The sequence below is a fragment of the Cryptomeria japonica genome, chromosome 9, assembly GCF_030272615.1.
Source record: "Cryptomeria japonica chromosome 9, Sugi_1.0, whole genome shotgun sequence".
NCBI classification, from domain to species: Eukaryota; Viridiplantae; Streptophyta; class Pinopsida; order Cupressales; family Cupressaceae; genus Cryptomeria; species Cryptomeria japonica.
The window spans coordinates 556,695,635-556,717,269 of NC_081413.1; the positions used below are offsets into that span (position 1 = coordinate 556,695,635).

The following is a 21,635-nucleotide window of genomic DNA, read 5'->3' on the forward strand; positions in this document are numbered from 1 at the left end:
TTTTTAGGTCCTCTTGGTCTTTTGGCTTTGGTTTGTCAGGTCTTTTCGCGGCAGTCTTGTCAGTCTCCTCGCTTTGCAAGTGAGTGGGTTCAATTTGATCAAGACTGCTTTTCATTTGAGCAATTTTGGCCAAGTCTAGGGCACGTTTTGTCAATTTTAGGGATTTTTCCTTCAGTCCTAGATTTTAGGGTTTTTCTTTAGGGTTTTTGAAAAACTAAAAGTTGCAATGGAGTCAGGACCCTCTAAGGAGCCGGCACATGAAGTTTGAGCGAATTTTGAGCAATTTTCTATTTTTAGAAAGTTCCTATTTTTTAGGGATTTCATTTCCTCTCAGAATGTCTTCATTTCACCAAAATTCAAACTTACTAATTTTGGTAATTTCTACTTTTAGTAAGTGTGTGTCCCTGAGTCCTGTTTTGGCTACAACTCTGACATTTGAAGCATTTTCTATTTTGGGAAAGTTTATTTGCGACAGGTCCTTTGCAGGCAGACACTGAAGACCAAATAGTCACAATCATTTCTAAATCCTAAAGTCAATAAGCAGGCTAAATTGACCCAAAAATGGCTGTGTGGGAATCATTCCAAGAATGGAAAGCATCAAGAAATCATCTAAGTCTGGAAAATCACCTCAGTTCCTAAAGTGGTGTCTGAAAACATTCAAATTGGCAAAGTCAGAGTGAAGAAATGAAGAATTCCCTGACCCAAGTGAATGGCACCCAAGTCAAGGAGTTTGGCGCCAAATCCATGATGGCATGGAAATTGTGAAAATCATAAAATCCATCACCAAAGGGAAATAGCGCCATAGTCACTCAAGTGGGCGCTAAAATCAATGAGTCATGGATAAATGAAAAACTTGGGAATTCCTTGCCAGAGTCAATTTAGCGCCCATGAAGAAGGAAGGGCGCCAAAATGAAGGTGTCATGGAAAAATGAAAAATGTGAAATTTCCATGGCAGAGTGAATTTAGCCCATGGAGATGGAAGGGCGCCAAACAGGGCTCCTCATGGAAAATGCAAAAACTATGAATTTCCTTGCTCAAGTGAAAATAGTGCTCCAGTAGTCAGGTGGGCGCTCAAACAAGTTGCCCATGGAAATCTTCAAAATGAAGAAATTCCTTGATGAAGTGGATTTGGCACCCCAGTAGAGGAGTCTGGCACTAAAATGACATTGCCATGGGAAAGTGAAAAGGGTGAAAATTCCTTCACAAGAGAAAAATGGTGCCCAAGTGTGGACCCTGTTGCCAAAATGCCCAAGGCAAGGAAAACCAAATGATGAAGGAATTCCTCCACCATGTGGAAATGGCACCCATATTTGGAGTAGGGCACCAAATCAAGGTTGCCAAGGAAAATCAAGAAACCAATGAATTCCTTCATCAAGCCAATTCAGTGCCCAAGTTGGTCAAAGCTCTCTGAAATCACCAAGGCAAGGATAAATGCTTCAAGATGAAATTTCCTCCATCAAAGTCAAAATTACATGCAAAGTCAAGAAGTTGAAAAATTTTCGAAGGCATGGAAATAATGAAATTCCTTCACCTAGTGAAATCCACGCCCATATCAAGGATTGAAAGTCTTTTTCCAAGGCAAAGGGCAAATTGTGGGTCGGGAATGGATAGAAAAGCAAAAGATTTCCCCTTAGGAAATTTTTTGAAAAATCCATTTTTAGACACCAAATCTCATCCGAATTTCGAAATATTTGCAAATTTGGATTCGTAGGATAATTTTCTCTCTCCTGGACCCAAGACCTAAATTTTAAGAAAGTTCCTTAAAAATAGGAGATGTGAAAAATTGATCAAAAAGCTCCATGCGAACAAGAACTCAAAAAGCACCAAAAAATTCCTTCAAGGACCAAATTTCCAAAATTTATTTTCCAATTCCAAAATGTGTCTGAGGTTGGAAGCAGAACGTGAAAATCAAGGTTCAGAAAGAAAACTTCAAGAATTCAAAAAATTCCTTCCTCGAGGAAGAAATGCACCCAAGGTGAAGAATTCCAGGAAAGTGAAAAAATTGGCTAAGTGTAGGAAACTTCTTCCTTTAGGACAGAATTCCAGAAAAAGTGAAAAATTGGCTAAGTGATGGAAATTCCTTCCTTCACGACATAATTCTTGGAAAAGGTGAAAATTTGGCGAAGTGTTGGAAATTCCTTCCTTCAGGACAGAATTTCAGGAAAGGTGAAAAATTGACTAAGTGTTGGAAATTCCTTCCTTCAAGACGGAATTCCAAGCAAGGAAGAAATCACACCCAAGGATGAATTGAAGATAAAATTTCTAAGGCAAGGAAGGAATCAAGGATGAACTAAACAAGAAATTTCCCCTCGAGAAAATTTTTGAAAAATCCATTTTCGGGCATCAAAAATCATCCAAATTTCAAAATGATGATAGATTTGGATTCGTGAGATAATTTTCTCTCTCTTGTACCCTAGAACCCTAATTTGGAAATTTTCCTAAAATATAGGAAATGTGCAAAATTGATGAAAAAACTTCCCTGAAACAAGGAAAATCCAAAACTTCAAAGAAAATTCTTCCCAGGTTAAATTTTCTCCAAGGGTTTCTCACCAAGTTTTAGCCAGGTCGGTGCATGTTGAATTAATGGAGCACCTTTTTTGCGTGTAGCCGTCACATTTAAGGCGTTTGGCAAATTCCTTTTGCATGGCAGCCGTTGTACTTAATGCAGTGGTGGAGAATCTATTGCATGTAACCAATTTGGAAGTAATGGTGCATTCAATGCACATTGGGCGAATTTGAAAGAAGTGGTGCATTTAATGCACAATGGACGCCATTTTTGGCAAGAATGTAATTAATTGTAATGGGATGGAATTAATTGTATATGACCATAATGGGCATTTATTGTTGATTCCCACCTTGTGGCATCATGTGTGGGGAATCTTTCAAGGAGAAACCCTAATTAGAGTTTTGCATGTAGCCAAGGCTTGAAGCCTATATAAAGGGATGACCCACTCATTTGTAGAGGGGGATTTGTATGAAATTGTTGCGACAAGTTTTTGAGATAATAATAGTGAAACATTGTTCTCTGATGGTGTCTACTTAAGTTATTTTTTCAAAACTTGCATGGTTTCACCTTCCTCACTTAGAGTAGAAGTAGTATAGGGCTTTGATTTCAATGGAGAATGTAATGGTGTTTGATGAATTTCAATGGTTCATACTTTTTGCATCTTGCTGATTGTAAGTTGCAGTGTAAAGTTAGCCTGAGCCACCAAATTTGTGCTAAGTTCGATTGTGAATAGTCGTTTGGATTGCATTGTGTTGGGTATTCAAATGCACTTTCTCAATGTGAAAATCCTTCAACATCCTCAGAAGATTGCACCGGTTCTTGCGGAGTTGTAGTTAAACTTGGCGAAGCAGAGCTTGGTTTATTTGGAATTTGTCCACTAGAGCACTATATATTGATATCACTGCCATTAGGAGTAGATTTAGATCCTTCTAAACCCTTTCCCCTTTATTTTCAGTTCATTTTAGTTCATTTGAAGAAGAAGCATCATAGAATTGCCATATCCGATGATGAAGTTCCAGCCACAGCAAAGAAGTGAAAGAACGATCCAAAAATAAGGCTCCTTGAATTACCACTAATCACATCAGCCAATTGAGTCACGTCCGTTGCATATAGGAACCTTGGAGTCGATTGTTTGAAAGTTCCGCAATCTTAGCCTACAATTGCACTTTGATCAAAAGAGAGTAAGGTGACCGTTGGCAACTTTATTCTATGTTTGACGTTGTCATAAAAAACACGTCAACAGGATCCAAGATCTAGAACAAGATTTTCTTCTCCAGCACTATTGTACAAAAACTTATTGGAGAAAAGTTCATTTGGGGAAAGACTCGTAGTTGGGGTAGTATGGCATTGCCTAACAGGTTGGAATGGAAGTCTTATGGCATTGATTGAGACTAGAGTTGTGTGATATGCCATTCAAGTGAAGAGGAGATCAATCACTTACTGTCAAAAGATATATACAAGTATCATCAAGAGTTTTGGAATGGTATATATCTTCCTTAATTCACTCTCGGATTTGTTACAAACTTGGGAATTATAAACTTGTCAAAAGGCTTTGCAAGTTTACATCTTATGGAGAATGGTCTCTGCTATGGTGCAATGGAATCTTTGGCTTGAATGGATCTTTAGGGCATTTCAAAATCAGTGCCAAGTGATTGAAAAAGTTCAAAAGTGGAGAGAGAAATATCTAACAAAGTATATCTAATCCCTTGAATGCATAAGATGAAATAACTTGCTTTGCAAGATTACAAGGCCCTTAAGCATTTGATTTAAGTTACATCTCCAATTTATTCCATTTCTACTTCTGATAAAAAGATATTATGCAAAATTATTTAGTGCTCCCAGAAAGCCAGGTGGATTAAGTCAAATGTTGTCTGCTTTTGTAGGCAAAATAGGTCTTTCAAGAAAGGGTTGCATTTAAGAAATTCTTAGTTTTAAAGCTTGCTTTACTGGGCACCATGGCAGGTGAAAGTATTGTCACTAGTTTGAAGTTTTTTCTCACCAGTGGGGTGGAAAATTTGACAGTTAAAGGAGACTTAACTTTTTTATTGAAAATATGAGCACTGCACACTGCAGGGTGCAAAATCGCTGGTTTGTCAATTTTGTTGATTAAGCCAACAACCTTAAGAAGAATTTTGAGGACGTGTGTTGTCTATTGTTATAGGGGAGGCAATCAAGCTGCCAACTAGCTTGCTAACTTCAAGGTCCCTGAAACTGACAAAATTATCTCCAGCACGAATCAAGATGCCAAGAGCTGAAATGATTTTGTTTAGATTTTACAAGAAGATGGAAATGGAAAAAGAAAAAGAAAAAGTTAATTCCTTCAAGAACTGTGATCTTGGCTACATTTCAGTTACAATAGAAGAATAAATTGAAAAAGGATATATCTCTATATCTTGCAGTATGAAATTCAACTTTCTGTTGGTGACCATCCTTCTTGTTTTAAAAGGGTACTGCTTGTGGGCTTCTCATTTATTTTTTCCTCTTTAGTTGTCTCTCCTCACAGTATTTTTTTTTATTTTATTCTCACTTTATGAGTTATTTTTGAAGTTCGCTTAGAGGATGAACCTCAGCTTGATTTCTATAGTATAGATTCTAGAATAATACACAAGATTCTAAAGTTTGATGTGATAAAATGTATAATACCAAGATATGATTAAGCATTATTATAAATCAAAAGTAAATAGTCTAAGAACTTATAGATCAAGTGTAGTTAGACTCGAAACACAAAAATCCTACTTCATAGCATTCTATCAAGATCCATATGGATGATGCCCTTCTATGCATGTAATGCCAATAACTTTGACATGTAATACCTCATAATCAGTATTGAAAAATTGTGACCTCTGGTAGAACCACCCTTACAAAGTTAGAACTCAGAAGGCAATGAATATTGCCCTACAGTTGATAATTTCAGCCTTTCTTTTCTTGAGCGATAGACTATTGTAGGTGAAAAAAAATATAAGCTATTAAAGATTGATTATTGTTAAATGTTTTAAGATAAAATAGGATACATCATTCAAGGTAAGTGAGATCCATATTCCTCTCTGTATATATATTTCATATCATTGGTTGCTCTTTACTCCATGAAATAGTCAATGAATGTACATGAATAATAAATGAGCATTTGAGTTGAATTAGGCATAAAATCTTGCCTTTCAGTTGTTGATGGTAACATCAATGAAAGTTTGAATAATAAGCCTATCATGTCATAGCCATATGTATATAAATAGTTACTTGGATATATTCCAAAATAGACAATGCCACGAGTCCTTATAGTAGTGTTCAGTGGATATAACCAGTGTAAGGGGCACCATGATAGGAAAGACTAATCCAGGATAAAACACTAAAACACTAACAATGGTTTCAAATGTCTTGGCAGCGAGTCTAGGAAGGTTTTTTGATATATGCAAGATATTTCAGAATTTAGGCATTCCCTATATTAAGACAATTCAAATAGAACATCAAAGATTTCAATATTTGCACTTTAAAATGAAGAGCATAACATCGATTTTAATTAGACATTCCAAAGAATAAATTGGGCATCTACAAATCAAAGATTTAATACGGTATAAGGCCCTTTTTCAATATGAGGATATCCAATTTTCAACATACACTCAAGTTGAGATTTTAAATACAAATTTTCTACATCTTTTGCAATAATTTTCCTCGCAATGGTCCAAATTTGACATTCAAGAATGGAAAAAATCATTGAAATTTTGGGCTAATTTTATGGTGGAAGAATATATGGGCCAACAGGGCAAGGTTGAACAACCCTAGAAACAGGTGGAATACATCTCCTAGAACCTCTCTTCTAACACACAATGTTGACATGTCTCCAACATTGAGAAAAAAAAATGGTGAAAATTTATTCTCTCCACACCCTAGGTTATGGGCAAAGAAAGCTAGATTCCAAATGGTGCTGACTAGAAGATCTATAGCACAGGTTTTATAAGTGAGAAGTGTGGTGTTATAAACCTGATTAGTTACAACTAGACACAGGGTTGTGTTCCTACCAACAAACCCTTCAACTGTATTTTTATATCCATTCTCATTCACTCCTATTCTCACCTATCTTATTCTATGTTCTTTTGCATATTCATTATGAGAAATTCGACACATATTTCCATCTATTTATATATTCAGTATATAACAAGTAGTATCAATGCATACCTTGCCATAACTATGGTTTGCATGTTCTTCCTCTCTGCTCTGTGTATATTTAGTAAACAAATAGTTGCCTTTTATAGTTTGTGGCCATCTGTTTTTACAGTTAACAATATTTTATCTTTTGGATCTTTGCAGCCACTTGCTTTAATAGTCAGTAACGTTTTATCTCTTAGAGGTTTGTGGCTTCTTGTCTGGTTGGTTTGTCATAAAACAGAAAACTCGCAAGTCACAAACAAATTTCTGGAGCACATCAAGTGAATGACACTTTTGAACAAAGGCTATGACCCACATCAAGCGCAAAATTACAGTCAGTATTTATCCGAAAGTTTGAAATCCTATAATGGATTGTCCATATATTTATTCAACCTACATTGGGAAGGGGTACACCACTGCAATAACATAAACAGGGTAACTTAAGGTCAACAAGTAAATGTGTTGGAATTGAGGAATAGGAAATCCGACAGCCTTTCCAAGATACGAAGGTCACGTAACTTACTCAGCTGGAAAAATGCCTCCTGTACACCCATCTACACACAAATAAAAAATAATTCCTCTTCAATCTCAAGATTATAAAACTATCAAAGTGTGGCTTGACAAGGACAAGATTAGTCAGGATGTAATGACCAACATCCTCTCCATACTGAATAATTTCCTGAATGCCCTACATTTTTCCTCGTTGCCCATCAATGCACAGAATTTAACGTCAATCGCATAGTTCAGGTTGTAAAAGGTCCATTCACCAATATACGGTGGTAGTGCATCCGAATTTTGAAGAATGAATGCTAATCAAACAGCAGTATACTAGCCTAATAAGACCTCGAAAAGAATGTTCTTCAATTGAAACCATGATTCTAACTTGTATCCGAAAAGCCGGACAGAATGTGCCCGAACCTATCAAATGAACAGAAGAACAGATTCTGTAAAGATGCCGTCCAATTATAACTTGCTTCAGTAAAAGCCTCTTCAGAATACTTGATTGTACTTCAAAACTAGCCCTACAATTCACTGTTCTAAAACGAGTAGGACAGGAATACAAGATCAAAATCAAACAAGCCAAAAAATCCGATGTCAGAGGAAAGAGCTAACGAGGTTTAATACGATTATTCAAACCTAAATAATAAATTCGAAGCACTTGCTAGGAGAGCAAAATAATACCCTTTGAACGGACTAGATTTCAGAATTTTAATAAGAATTAAATTATGGTGAATAGTAAATTTTGAATTTAAAGTAAGATCGATGTGTTTGACATAAAATGAAACGGTTCATGGAGATGATTCATTCAATCAATTTAGAAGCAGAGAAATAACATACCTGGAGTGGAAGTCGAGCATCCCATTTCTGAATAACGAAATTTATCCTGCTTCTCAGGTTTTAAAATGCAATTCGATGGATGTTGAAATGAACGACTGCACGCAATTCACGAGTGTTGGAAAAAATTCTTCCCTCCCCAACACGACAATTGGAAGTGGATTTGACGTATATGAGCAATCCACTCAAGTTATTAGCTTTGGAATGAGCATTGAAATTTTCATTTTATTTTGTTATTAAATTGAAAAGCTTTACTCCAACTACCTAGTATCGTCTCCTCTTAAGCTATGGAGAGTTACCGTAAAAATGACCCAGCTAATCATCTTTTCTACCTAATGCTATGGTTTCAGGGGAGGGTTAAAAAAAAATTACACAGCATTCAATGGTAAAAAATTAGTACAAAATGTATATCAAAGGAAAAAAATCATCTTATGATATTTAAATTTGTGTGTCATTTTAAAGATAATATTTGATAGTTTGAGGGTGAACAAGTAAGGATTTTCATTTTTCAACATACGATTTTGTTGGTTCAATGGTAAAAAATTAGTACAAAATGTATATCAAAGGAAAAAAAATCATCTTATGATATTTAATTTTTTGTGTCATTTTAAAGATAATCTTATATAGTTTGAGGGTGAAAAAGTAGGGATTCTCATTTTGCAATATACGATTTTGTTGCTTAACAGATTTGTCTATTCTTTAATTTTTATATATTTTAAAATGATTACTCATGCATACCCTTCATGAAAAAGCAAATGAACCAACAATTGGGTGAACCTGGGTTAGGTTTACCCTCTGCATAAGAGTGCAGCTCCTTGTAAGATATTCAATAAATTTTTATGTAGATAACTCAGAAAGAAACACATTTTTCACTAGAAAGCGAAAAAGGCTTTCACATTCATTTGTCAACACAAAAGAACGCTACAAGATGATTATCAATAAATGTAAAGCTCACAAACTTTACTCCTACACATATCCATTCAATATAAAAACTTGTTCCACCAAGAATACTCAATGTAGCATAAATGTTGATCGATACTCGCTCATGCCTCACAGGAAAAGGGGGATCAGAGTCATTTAAACAACAATGTAGCATCTTTTTTTAACAAAAAGAAAATCAATGAATTCACGAACTTAGAAAGAACTGGCAATGAACTAAAGTATTCCACACCTAAGCATACATCCCAACAGAGTTTGCTCTATCTTTCAAACACACAAATTTGAAGATCATATCAAAATATCATTTCATTCATGTACCAAAAATGTCTACACTGAAATTAAAAGAAAATTAAGTCTATTCCTTTAAATCAAAGTTTTTCAGCTCTTTAAAAAGACTTCTAGAACCATATAAATAGTCGTCGGGCTATAATAGTCTATTACAAATAAACTAGAGTCAAATGATTAACTCCACATGAGAGTCAAAGAAGTTTAGTTTTTAAAACTGAAAAACAATAACTAAACTGGAAAAGCGGCATAAGCCGCGAGCAACAGAGACATGATCAGACTCCTGCAGATGACGTGGCTTCAACCTGTTTGTCTTGCGAGGTAGGGGTGCTTCGAATATTTCGCCTTTCCAGGTGGGCTGAGGAGAAGTTCAGAATGAGCTGGTAATGTGGGAGGCCAATATGTAGGATTCGATGCTTCCATACTTCTTTCTTTTTGCTTACCTGTACGACCTTACCCTTATGTGTTTCAAGATGATCGAAGCAAACAACCAACATAGATTTGATTCTTGCAATCTTTGAGAATCTTCAATTGTCAAGGACTCTGCTTCTTGAATTTATTGTACTCCGTCTTTGAAAACTTGGATCATATCTGATGAGTCCTCAAGTATTTTCTTATCCTCTTTTAGTAGTTGAAGATCTATGCATTCCATGTCTTTCTGCATAGTATTAGTCAATTCTTTTAATTCCTTTAGAAGCTTGATAGATTCATCATGTCATGGCTCAATAATTGAGTTTCTCCACTCAATATTCTCTTTGCAGAAGAAGAGTACATTATCATCAAGGTCGTGCACTAGTTTTTCAGCGAGGAAGTTAATTACTCCATATCTCTGAGTATCTCTCATCTGCTTCAATACATCCAACCATTTACTCTTTTCTTTTTCCCAAGCAACTATTTATGTTTCTAACTCTTTACCCAAATACTCTACATTCTCAAACACCTTGACCAAATCAGAAATATAGGTAGTTCCCTGCTAGGCAATTGATTCAAGCCATTCACTGAAGATATTTGTAATCATTAGGCTCCTTTGAACCTGATCAAGTAACCTCTGGTTCATGGGCGATTTTAGATCAAACGACAAAGAAACTTGGGAAAGCGGCTAGGGATTTGGATTCTGAATAACATTGATATATTAAGCCATTTGCATTATGATCTGCTTCATCTCATTTTTGTCTTTTTCATCCTTCCAGGTCCTAGTGAGGATCCTTTTAGTTGAAGTCTCCAAATGTTTAGCATCGGCAGCTCGGGAAGTTACCCCTAGATCAATCTTTTCAATCATGAAATCTTTCTCGATGATATTCTCAACTTCCTTATCTGCTGGTGGTCTAGCTACTTTTGCAATCCAATGTCATGTTTTCTCATCCACATCAATCATTTCTTATGTTTTAAGTCTCTTAGACTTTGATGTTCTTCTCAGACATTTGCTGACCATATCCTCCATTAGGATTGAAATAGGAATTGCATTCCTCTTCTTAGTGAGCGAAGCACTCAGCCACTTAGGAGTAGAAGATGTTTCCCTTGGTGATGGTGATTGCTGGTTAATGGTGACAACGGCCATGGTGTTCCCAAAATTCTTAGGTTGTCGGATTTCCTTTCCTTTAACTGCAAAATTTGTGATGGGTTGATCTTGCATCTAAATATACATTGCTCCTTGAGTTTCTCCCTCAGAATCCAAGTCTACTACAAGTGAAATTGCAAGGGTTTTTTTACTGCTCTTCCTACTACGTGATCTGGTAACACGGGCAAAGGCGGAACTCAATGAAGACTCTCCTAAATTTGCAATTTTAGCTTTCTTCGTCCTCTATTTCTCATCACCTGCAATATCAACAACAATGTCAGAAGAAGAAAGAGATGTTTGAGAAGTTGCCCGAGTTTGTCTAACTCTTTTATCTTTACATGCAGATATAGGCCTTTGTCTAAAACGATGATCTTTCAACCATCTTTTTGTTCATTTGATCACATTGAAGGTTATGGCCTGAATGTTATCGTCCCCTTTCCTATCCCAATCAATTCCTAGGATAGGCTGCCCCTGTATCCTTCCATTGAACTTAGGATCAACAACTTCCTCACCTTCATCTTCTTGCACATTAGAAACATTCATGGATAAACCCATTGTTACAATTTGTTGAACCGTGAATCTCGACCACAACCTTCTTCTAACTTCAAACTCATCACCATAGTTCTCCCAATAGTCCTCCAGCTGAGGTTCATGCCAAAAACCATTATCAACATTTAAATTCTCCATAGCAAAGCCTTGACTGTCAAATTTATATCTTGCAACATACAATTGCAGATTGAACTTCTTGAGTTCAAGTTCAAGGTTCAAGGCATCTAAAATCGATGCACAGCTATAGTGTCCAAGTTCTCTTGGAAAGACCACCTCGGACTTCCCTCCACTTTTCTTATCAATATAAGCTAGTTGTCGACTGACTTCAATTAAAACATAGCTATCGAAAACATACCTAGGTAACCTGAATGGTTCACCCTAAAAAGCCACCAACTCTAATATATGTGAACTGAGCAAACTGGATAAAGAAACTACCATAAATACCAATAAATTCCATGGCTTCCGTTGACAACCTCCTATTTGTGTTTCCCTGCAATTCATAAACCAATCTCCCTGCAAAAATATTATTCCATCTCATGAAATTTTCTCCATATCTTTGTTCCTGCAGGTGAGGGTGATATTCATATACCCTTATTCCATCAATTTAGGGTTAATGATGCAAGCCATTCCAATCCCGGGTACAAGCAAGCATATAAAACAAATATGAAGACATATAGAAACCACTCATTCCCGCAAACCTATTTAGAATCTCATGCAATCTCTCTGCAACAACCTGCTCCCAATCTAGGTAAGCACTTTCATTCAACATGACTTGGATGTAGAAATACATCCAGTCTTCCCAATAAAAGGCATGGGCATTTCATTTTAACCCATTCAATAGAATGACAATGTTTTGTACCTCTGTTATGAAGTGTTATCTAGTAAGTGCCCTTGGTAATCTAGAACCTCCCTTTTGAATCTTCAATAACCAATTCCTGGCAATCACACTTTTATAAGAACTCTTCTTCTCAGAAAAGGATTATGAAGTGTCAATTGTCCAGTCTTCATATAGCTCCTTATGAGGTATGCCCATAGTTGCAATTACGGTCTCCCTGTCTATTTTTAACAACACTTCATCATTAATGTTCTTGATACACCTATGCTCCGCATCATACTGGTTCATACATTCCAATACTAACTCTAGGCATGGTGTCGTGATGGGAAATGCAGTGGCCTCAACCAAACCACTCTTCACAATTTTCTCCATCATAGAATTTTGAGTTGGGTTTTTAGCTCTCTCGAGAAAATTAGAGAGGTTCGTCTGCGCTAATGAAGTATCCCCCATTTCTGGAAGCGAACTAACTAAGCAAGAAGTGCGGCCCAATTTTGGCAAAGTTGGCCTCATAATGGCCCCTCTCATTTTAATCAAACAATTACAGGAATGAAATGAATTCTTCTACACAACAAAGGAGAACGAACAACAACTAGCTTCCAGAACAAGTAAATACAACAAAAAAGAGAATGATTGAAACTAACCTGATCTCGACAGCAAATTCTCATAAACCTTCTGAATGTAAATACAATACCTCCAATTTTCCTCGCTTGCACGACTACTAAGAAGATTATAGAAACAATTGCTATCTTTTGCATAAAAAATGGACAAAATCACACTCAAATCTTAGCTAGATGTACTAATTAAGTAAGTTCATGTGAGTTGACGCCTGATTTGATGTATAACTGGCATGCATTTAATTTTGGGTCATTCCATCACACGACTCACAAATTATCATGATTGCTTGCCATGATTTAGAAACTATCATTTTAAAATCCCTGGAATATTCTCTTTTCCTACCGCCACATTCACTTCATGATGCATGTGTCAATTCTACATGGAACTTCAGACTTTAAGAATTCAAACTTTGAACCTTGAACCAAGAACCAAAAGGTTCAAAGGTTCAAGTTCAATATTGAGAAGTAACATAGAGCACACATAAAACAATCTACGCGACAACACAAAGGACAATAAACGAGCCAAGTCATAACCAACGCATGATCGACTTTGAACCTTGAACCTTGAACCTTGAACCAAAAAGGTTCGAAGGTTCGAGTTCAATACAAATTTCAACAAAGCGCTCGATTTTACCATAAAACAAAGTCGCACAGAAAACTCTTTAAAGCACACTTTGAACTTTGAAATTTGAACTTAGAAAAGGTTCAATGACTCAGGTTCAAAGGGTAAGAAATTACATGACTGAAGAGAAAATAAACATAAAAAAGGCAACCTTCGAATTTGAAATTTTTAATGAAAGTAGGGAGGACTAATATTGGCTCTGACTAGGGACTGGGACAGTAAGGGACCAAGACATGAACCTCAAGATCTTGGTTTCGCAAATGAGCCTTAAATCAAAAGGACCAAAATAGACACAAAAACGGAACCGGAACAACAAACCAAACACAACAAAGCTTTTGTACAAGACTTGCAGGGGACTCCTGCTTACAATTGATATAACTTCAAATCTTGCCCATTATAGGTCAAGGGAAGAACAATACCATCCTGATATGCTAGCTTGAAATAATTAGGGCCTTTTACCTCTTGAATTGCAAATGGTCCTTTCCATAATGATTCAAACTTCGCATGTGCACCTTTTGGTTCTCTTCTTCTGTCCCAAAGCAGAACATGATCGCCCAGCATGAATTTTAGTGGTCTAGCTCTCCTGTCAAATATTTTCTTGACCCTCATTTGATGTTTTGTAATCCGATCAACCAATTTATCTCTTTCTTCATCAATCCTCATCAAATGCATAATCCTCTTCTCCAGAGAATCTTGAAAATATACATCTTCAATAACAATTGGTAACTTTGAAGCTACAAGTTCTAAGGAAAGTGACACTTGAGCCCCCACGTCGTACACCAGTTCAAAAGATGACATCCCTACAACTCTTTTTGGAGATGTGTGATCCACCTAAAGAGCTTCATACAGTCTTTTGTGCTAGTCTTTGAAATTTTCACTCACCAACTTCTTCATAATATTTATCATATTTTTATTACTTGACTCCACCTGGTCGTTACCCTAAGGATAATAATATGAAGAGTGGGCAAGAGATATCCCATGATCATAACAAAATAATGAAATCTCAGCAGAAGAGAAGTTGGTTGCATTATGAGCCACAATTTTCTGAGGAACTCCAAATCGAACTAGAATATTTTCCTTAAGAAAATTACAAACAACCTCAGAAGTTGTCTTCCGCACTGGAATAGCTTCAACCCATTTGGTGAAGTAATATGTGGTTGTCAGTATGTGTGTATGTCCAGCACTTGAGGTAGGTGACAATGGACCTATAAAATCTAAACCTCGTTGTTTGAACGGTTCATCAATAACTACTGGTCTAAGAGGTAATGTTGCAAGTTGTGGCTTCTCTGTGAATAACCTACATTTTTCACACTTAGCTACCCAAGTGTAGGCATCCTTAAACATACCTAGCCAATAATAGCAATTTCTCAAGATTTTATAGGTAGTTACTGTTGATGAAAAATGACCACCACAGGCTTCATCATGAAAGGTTTTCAACAGTCTTTTGAAGTGACTTGTCCACACAGCGTAAGAAAGTTCCATCCAACCCCTTTTTGTACAATACATCATCAAAAATAACATATTTGGTAGCCTTTAGTCTTAGATTCCATTTTTCTCTTGGAGAGAGATGTGCTAGATAGTCCCCATAAGTTAAGTAATATGCAACATCTGCAAGCAAGGAATCTTGAAGTCCAACCTCGGTCACTTCATTCTTACTTTCTGCAATTAACTTACACGGGCCTTGTCCCCTCACTAATTTTGTTGGTTTAATGTCCATATCAAACTCATGTATCTTAGACACCCATGAGGCTCTATTGTTCATTCCTATATCCTGTTGTATTAAAATTCTCTTAACAATAGAATGTGGCACATAGACTACTGCATGAGAATGAAGAATATAGTACTTGAATTATTTTACAGATTTCACAACTACAAATGCTTTTTTTTCCATTAGTGAATATTTCAATTCATGTTTCTTAAGAGGGACACTCATGAAGGATATTGGAACTTCTTCATTTTCTTCATTCTTTTGTAACAAAATCCCTGACATAGTATGTTTTGAAGCATAACAATAGATAATAAAATATTTCTTGAAATCTAGATTAACAAGAATAGGTGCTTGAGCTATAGCTTCTTTTACTAATTCAAATGCTTTATTTCCCTCTTCATTCCATTTAAATACCTGCTTTTAACTCATCAGATTTACAATGTACCTTGTGGTCTCTGCAAAATCCAGAACAAATCTTCTCAAAAAATTTACCTGTCCAAAGAAGGATCTAACTATATTTCTATTTGATGGTAAGCTTAACTGTTGAATTACCTTTACTCTCTCGGGATCCACTTTTACTCCCTCTTTAGAGATGATGTGACCAAGTAATTTGCCTTCTGTAACCCCAAACACTGACTTCTTCGAGTTCAACAACACTCCATGGTCCAGGCATCTTTGCAATACTTGCCTCAAGTCTCTTAGGTGATGCTTTCTCCTCTTCGAGAATACAGCTAGGTCATCAAGATATACAACAATTATTTTATCTTTTAGATGACCGAAAGACAAGTCCATAGCCCTCTGGAAAGTCGCCCCTGCATTTTTCAGACCGAATGTCATCCTTTTATAAGAAAAGGTACCCCAGGGAGTGATGAAAGTATTTTTATGCTAATCGCTTTCTAAAACGCTAATTTGATTTTAACCATAAAATCCATTGAGCATAGACATCATTTCTGAACCGGAGATTGTCTGCAGAATATGATCCTTCGCAGGTAATGGGTAATTATCTTTGAGATTGGCCTGATTCAAATTCCTAAAGTCCATGCAAATTCTTATCTCTCTATTTTTCTTATGAACTGGGACAATATTGGCTATCCAGGTAGAATGGTGAATAGGATATATGATTCTAGCTTTCAACATTTTGTCTACCTCCTGAAATATAGCTTCAGCTACTTTGGGGTTAAAATTTCTAAGTTTCTCTCGGAAAGGACTCATTCCAGACTTCAGAGGAATGTGCTGTTGAAATTTTCCTTCCTCGAAGTTCTTCAAGTCATCATAACACCAAGCAAAAACGTCACTGTATTCCAATAGGAAAGTGATGAACCTTTCTTTCTCTATATGTGTGCAACATTTTCCTAGATTTATATACTTAGGATCTTCCTCAGTTCCAATATTAACTCTTTCATAACCACCAGCATCTTGGACTACACGAATTTGTTCATCTTTTCTCTTCTTATAGGTATCATGGAGATCAAAAAGACATTCTAAAGAGACCAGCTAATGCAAAGCATCATGAAAATCCAACCAAGAACCTCAAATCATTCGTGAAGTTCAATCATCAACACAAAACTTCCAGCATGTTAGAGGCATTGTCATATATTTCCCAACAAAATCTTCAAACAAATAACCATTATCAAATCTTCTCCATAGATATAAATCCATCATGATTTTAGATCCATATAGTATGCATTAAATATGAATCATTTAAACCCTTCATCTATTCATTTCTTGCAAATTAAAATCAAGAATTTTCCCAAACTATGAAATTGACTCTATTCTGGTCATGAAATTACAGTCATGAACAATCATTAATAACTCTTAAAATATTAATTCCCAATCCAATATCTCTAGTAATATTATAGAAATGCTAGTTATAAAACTTTCCTCCAAATTATAGAAATATCCAACGGTTAAATCCAAAGTTATGATGGTTTTTCCAAAACTGGTCGCCGTGAATTAGGGTTTTGGGTATTTCCAAACAGTTTTCACCAAAACCCTCACAACTTTCTCAAAAATGCATGAAATCAACTCAAACCAAAAGCAATGGAAATATTAATCAATATATTACACTATCATGATATAAATACACTTGTTTCCAGGTTGTACATGGACGCACGAGGTCTGGAAACAAGAGGAAAGACTTTCAAGACCACAAAACAAGAGATTGAAACAATGAAAATATGATGCCAAATGTTTCCAATGTTTTCCAATTCCTTCTCCAACTTTTGCATACCCTTATGAACGACCATTACATGGGTTTTATAGCCTTTTCATCTTCGCATGGAAGTTACAACTACCCAACTTCCTCTTATAACCATACAACTTCCCATTTTGGTCTTTTTACAACTTTTGAAAAGTTGCATTTTACAACTTTTACAACTTTTGACTCAAATGACTTTAAACCTTCAAAAGAACCTTCAAAACATATTAGGATGGAATAATTATGTATTTTTGTCACCATTTACCCCTCCAAGGTTATTTTATACAAATATTACCAAATGACTAATTCAAGACCTTATTGGGACAATTTGGACAACTCATTACAATGGGCTCTTTTAGCCTTACATATTGATTCATATTGACTCAAAATGACATTACAAATGAAAATGTAATTGAATATACTTATGAATTGATTTTTATCCTCTTATAGACTCCTTTTGTGCCTTTGTGTTAGGTGCTCTTGCACCACCAACCCTTTAGGAATCTTATTCCCTTTTAATTGTATTACCTCATCATTCATTTCTCGACCCCTCTTCGGTGAAAACTCCTTACATTTAGCATTTGATCCTTCAAAGAAGGTGGCATTGAATTTTTCTACGCAATGCGAGAAGTTGTTGATTTGTTTGTCATTCTCGAAGACCTGCCAAAATTTAGAATTATCAAGTACACTAGGTTGGTATATCAATTCCACTCGATAGGTATCATTTGTAAACTTAGGATGAGGAATCAATAGAGAAGTTGATACTGGTAAAGAATCAACTTTAGAGTTTTGTTCTCTAGGAATGGCTTCAATAGAAAATGCATCAAAACCTTCAATTTCATCCCAGACTCTATTTTGGTAATGCTTCAATCTCTCATTCTTCACATTGAACAATCCTCTGACCTGTTTCATAATCAACTCTACATCTCCCTTAACTTGCAAAAGCTTTACTCCCAATTTTTTCGCTTCAACTAATCCCAACAACAAGGCCTCATACTCGACATTATTTTTTGTATTCTTGAATTCTAATTTAAAAGAAAAAGGGACGTGTCTACCAGAGGGAGGAATGAGAACTACCCCAGCCCCAAAACCTGATGCTGCACAACTTCCATCGAATTCCATCAACCATAAATTCTCTTTTGCCTCCGGTTGTGACAAATTCCCTGGAGCTTCATTATCAGATAAGATCGTATAATTTCCAAATTGGCATTCATGGTACAAAATTTGAGCCTTTGGATCATCAGAGGGAAAAATGGTGAACTTAGATGTGGATTTAGGTTGCAAAATGACTCGTTGTTTCCTATGGGAATGGTGGCTTGAGACCAATCCATCTTTATCTCACCCCCTAAGTCTCTACAAAATGTGTGACTTAATAACATGTCGTAACTTGCAGGGATATCAACTATTAAAATGGTTAACTTAATTATTTTATTTGGATGAGCAACAAGGACCACTTTATCATCTTTGATCTGTCCTAATAAGGTATTTGTTTGGAGTCCATTGAATAACATCTACTAAAGTTTTTTGTTAAGGATAATCCCAAAGCTTTAGCTACTGTAGATGGCATGATATTATCTGAGGCACCTGAGTCTAAAATACAATTGTTTAATTTGTGACCATTTATGAACAAAGATATATAAAAAGGCTTGGGCTTTGATTCAAGAACAAATAGCATATCATCAGTTTGATGGGCTATTATTTCAGGGATAACTTCATGAGTAGGAAGATGGGTTGACACATCACCTTGAGAAGACAGTGCAACATTAATTGATTGTTGTATCACGTTGGCTTGTACATATGCATTATTTCCTTTTATAAACTTAACTAGCCTATCAAGTTCTTTGGGATTTCATTTAAGGTATTCTGCTGGTGTAATTTGAATCCGAGAAAATTTACAAAACTCTACAATATCAAATGAACCTTCAGCCTCTACAAATTTCAACAACTGGGGTTTTTGAGGTCTATAATCAATATTATGAAGCCTAGAAACAATGTCCTTACCTTTAGGATTCACAACGGAAGACGAGGGAGCACCTTGAGGTTTTACATTCGGTTGATTTCTTGTCAATACAACACATGAAGGATCTTCCAAGGTAACCAAAATATCACCTCCTCTTTCTGAATCTGACTCATACTCCAGGAAGTGGATTTCAGAGTCGTCAGGTTGCCTAAAAGATTCTTCTTTACTTAGTTCATTTTAAACCTCTTTAGAACCAATCATTTGAGCATAATGCACCATATATGGACAAGAATTACCATCATGATCATCAGTGAGATGAAAAGCACACATATTCCCCTTTAGTGGTGGAGCTTCAATTGCCAATCTTTGTTGGGTCAGAGGCAATTGTAAGGCTTTATTCCCAATTCACATAGACTGATTTGTAATCCTCCTTGGTATGTCTTGGTAAGGTTGTGAATAAGATGTACTGGCCTTGGGTAACTGTCTTTTGAGTGTTATTACATCATTCATCAGTCTTTGAATTACAGGGTCTGAAGAAGTAGAGGGTTGTGCATTGGCCACTTGTACTTCTCTCTTCCATTTTCCCGCAGTGATCAATTCATCCTTTAATTCAACAACAAGTGTTTTAACATCATTCAGAGTTGCAACTCTTTGTCTGTGAATCAAGAAACTTATCTCCGAGGGCAGAGAATTTATAAAAAAACATTTCAAGTTATCATCTGAAGATTTCTAATTTGGAGGAATTTTATGAACAATTTTATCAAATTTAGCCACGAAATCTCTCATAGATTCAGGGATTTCTTTTTTAATTGAGCTAACTGAGCCAAAAGGGAATTCTCATCCTCTGCTACCTTGAACCTAGCTTCAAACCTAGTTTTCAAATCTTTCCAGTTTGTTATTACATTGTTTGGCAAATGATAAAACCAATTTGCAGTTGCTTTAGTTAATGTTTGTACGAACAACCTTACTACAACATCTTCATGTTGGACAACTATTACACCACATGCAACATTAAATGCATTCAAATGTTCATCAACTGCGACCTTCCCATCACCACTGAATTTAGGCAAGTGATCTCTCGCTCCTTTGGGTAAAGCATTCAAATTTAGACCAAGATTCAACAGACCTATTGCGACCCCCCAAGGATTGTTGGCTGCCATTGGAAGAATGATATTGAGAGGTGTTGGATTGATTACACTGGGTAACGCAGCGCCATGCAAGGTTAGGGATTGACAAACTGAGGATACACGAAGTGAAGGGGATGGAGAAGGGGGTCTACTTCTTGCTCATCTCTTAGGTGAAAAGGACAGCTGAAAATTTAGGTTTTGTAATTCTTGAAAAATAGAGTCAACTATTCCTTCATGCCTCTGAGACCTAGTGTATCTCTTGGCTCCAACCTATTTACAATGCAAAGTTTTAATGGCAACGAATAGACTCTTAGAGATTGACAATCTAGTTCTTTGTATCCTATAACTAGGCGACCAATCTTATTATTCGACTCCCCAACAGAGTCGCCAAAAATTTGTTGGTTAACAGATTTGCCTTTTCTTTAATTTTTATATATTTTAAAATGATGACTCATGTATACCCTACATGAAAAAGAAAATGAACCAACAGTTGGATGAACCCAGTTTAGGTTTACCCTCTGCATAAGAGTGCAACTCGTAATATATTCAATAAATTTTTATGCTGATAACTCAGAAAGAAACACACTTTTCACTAGAAAGCGATAAAGGCTTTCACATTCATTTGTCAACACAAAAGAACACTACAAGATGATTATCAATAAATGTAAATCTCACAGACTTTACTCCTACACATATCCATTCAATATAAAAACTTATTCCACCAAGAATACTCAATGTAGCATAAATGTTGATCGATACTCGCTCATGCCTCACAGGACAAGGGAGATCAGAGTCAATTAAACAACAATGTAGCACCCTTTTTTAACAAAAAGAAAATCAATGAATTCACTGACTTAGAAAGAATTGGCAATGAAATAAAGTATTTTGCACATAAGCATACATCCCAATAGAGATTGCTCTATCTTTCAAACACACAGATTTGAAGATCATATCAAAATATCATTCCATTCATGTACCAGAAATGTCTGCACTGAAATTCAAATAAAATTAAGTCTATTCCTTTAAATCAAAGTTTTTTGGCCCTTTAAAAAGACTTCTAGAACCATATAAATAGCCGCCAAGCTATAATAGTCTGTAACAACTAGAGTCAAATGATTAACTCCATATGAAAGTTAAAGAAGTTTAGTTTTTAAAAATGAAAAACAATAACTAAATCAAAAAAGTGGCATAAGCTGGGAGCAAAAAAGACACGATCAGACTCCTATAGATGACGTGGCTTCAACCTGTTTGTCTTGCGAC

At 35.9% G+C, this 21,635-nt stretch overlaps 1 protein-coding gene across 1 annotated transcript in view; it reads right to left on the reverse strand.

The window, feature by feature from the left end:
* Positions 1-8,272, reverse strand: part of LOC131070640 (ras-related protein RABF1) — an 89,377-nt gene extending 81,105 nt beyond the window's left edge. Inside the window, exon 1 of the mRNA XM_058006227.2 lies at positions 7,985-8,272. Within this exon, the coding sequence (XP_057862210.1) occupies positions 7,985-8,009 (25 nt within the window). The 5' untranslated portion in view covers positions 8,010-8,272. The remainder of the gene's footprint in view (positions 1-7,984) is intronic.
* Between the last annotated feature and the right edge of the window lie 13,363 nt (positions 8,273-21,635).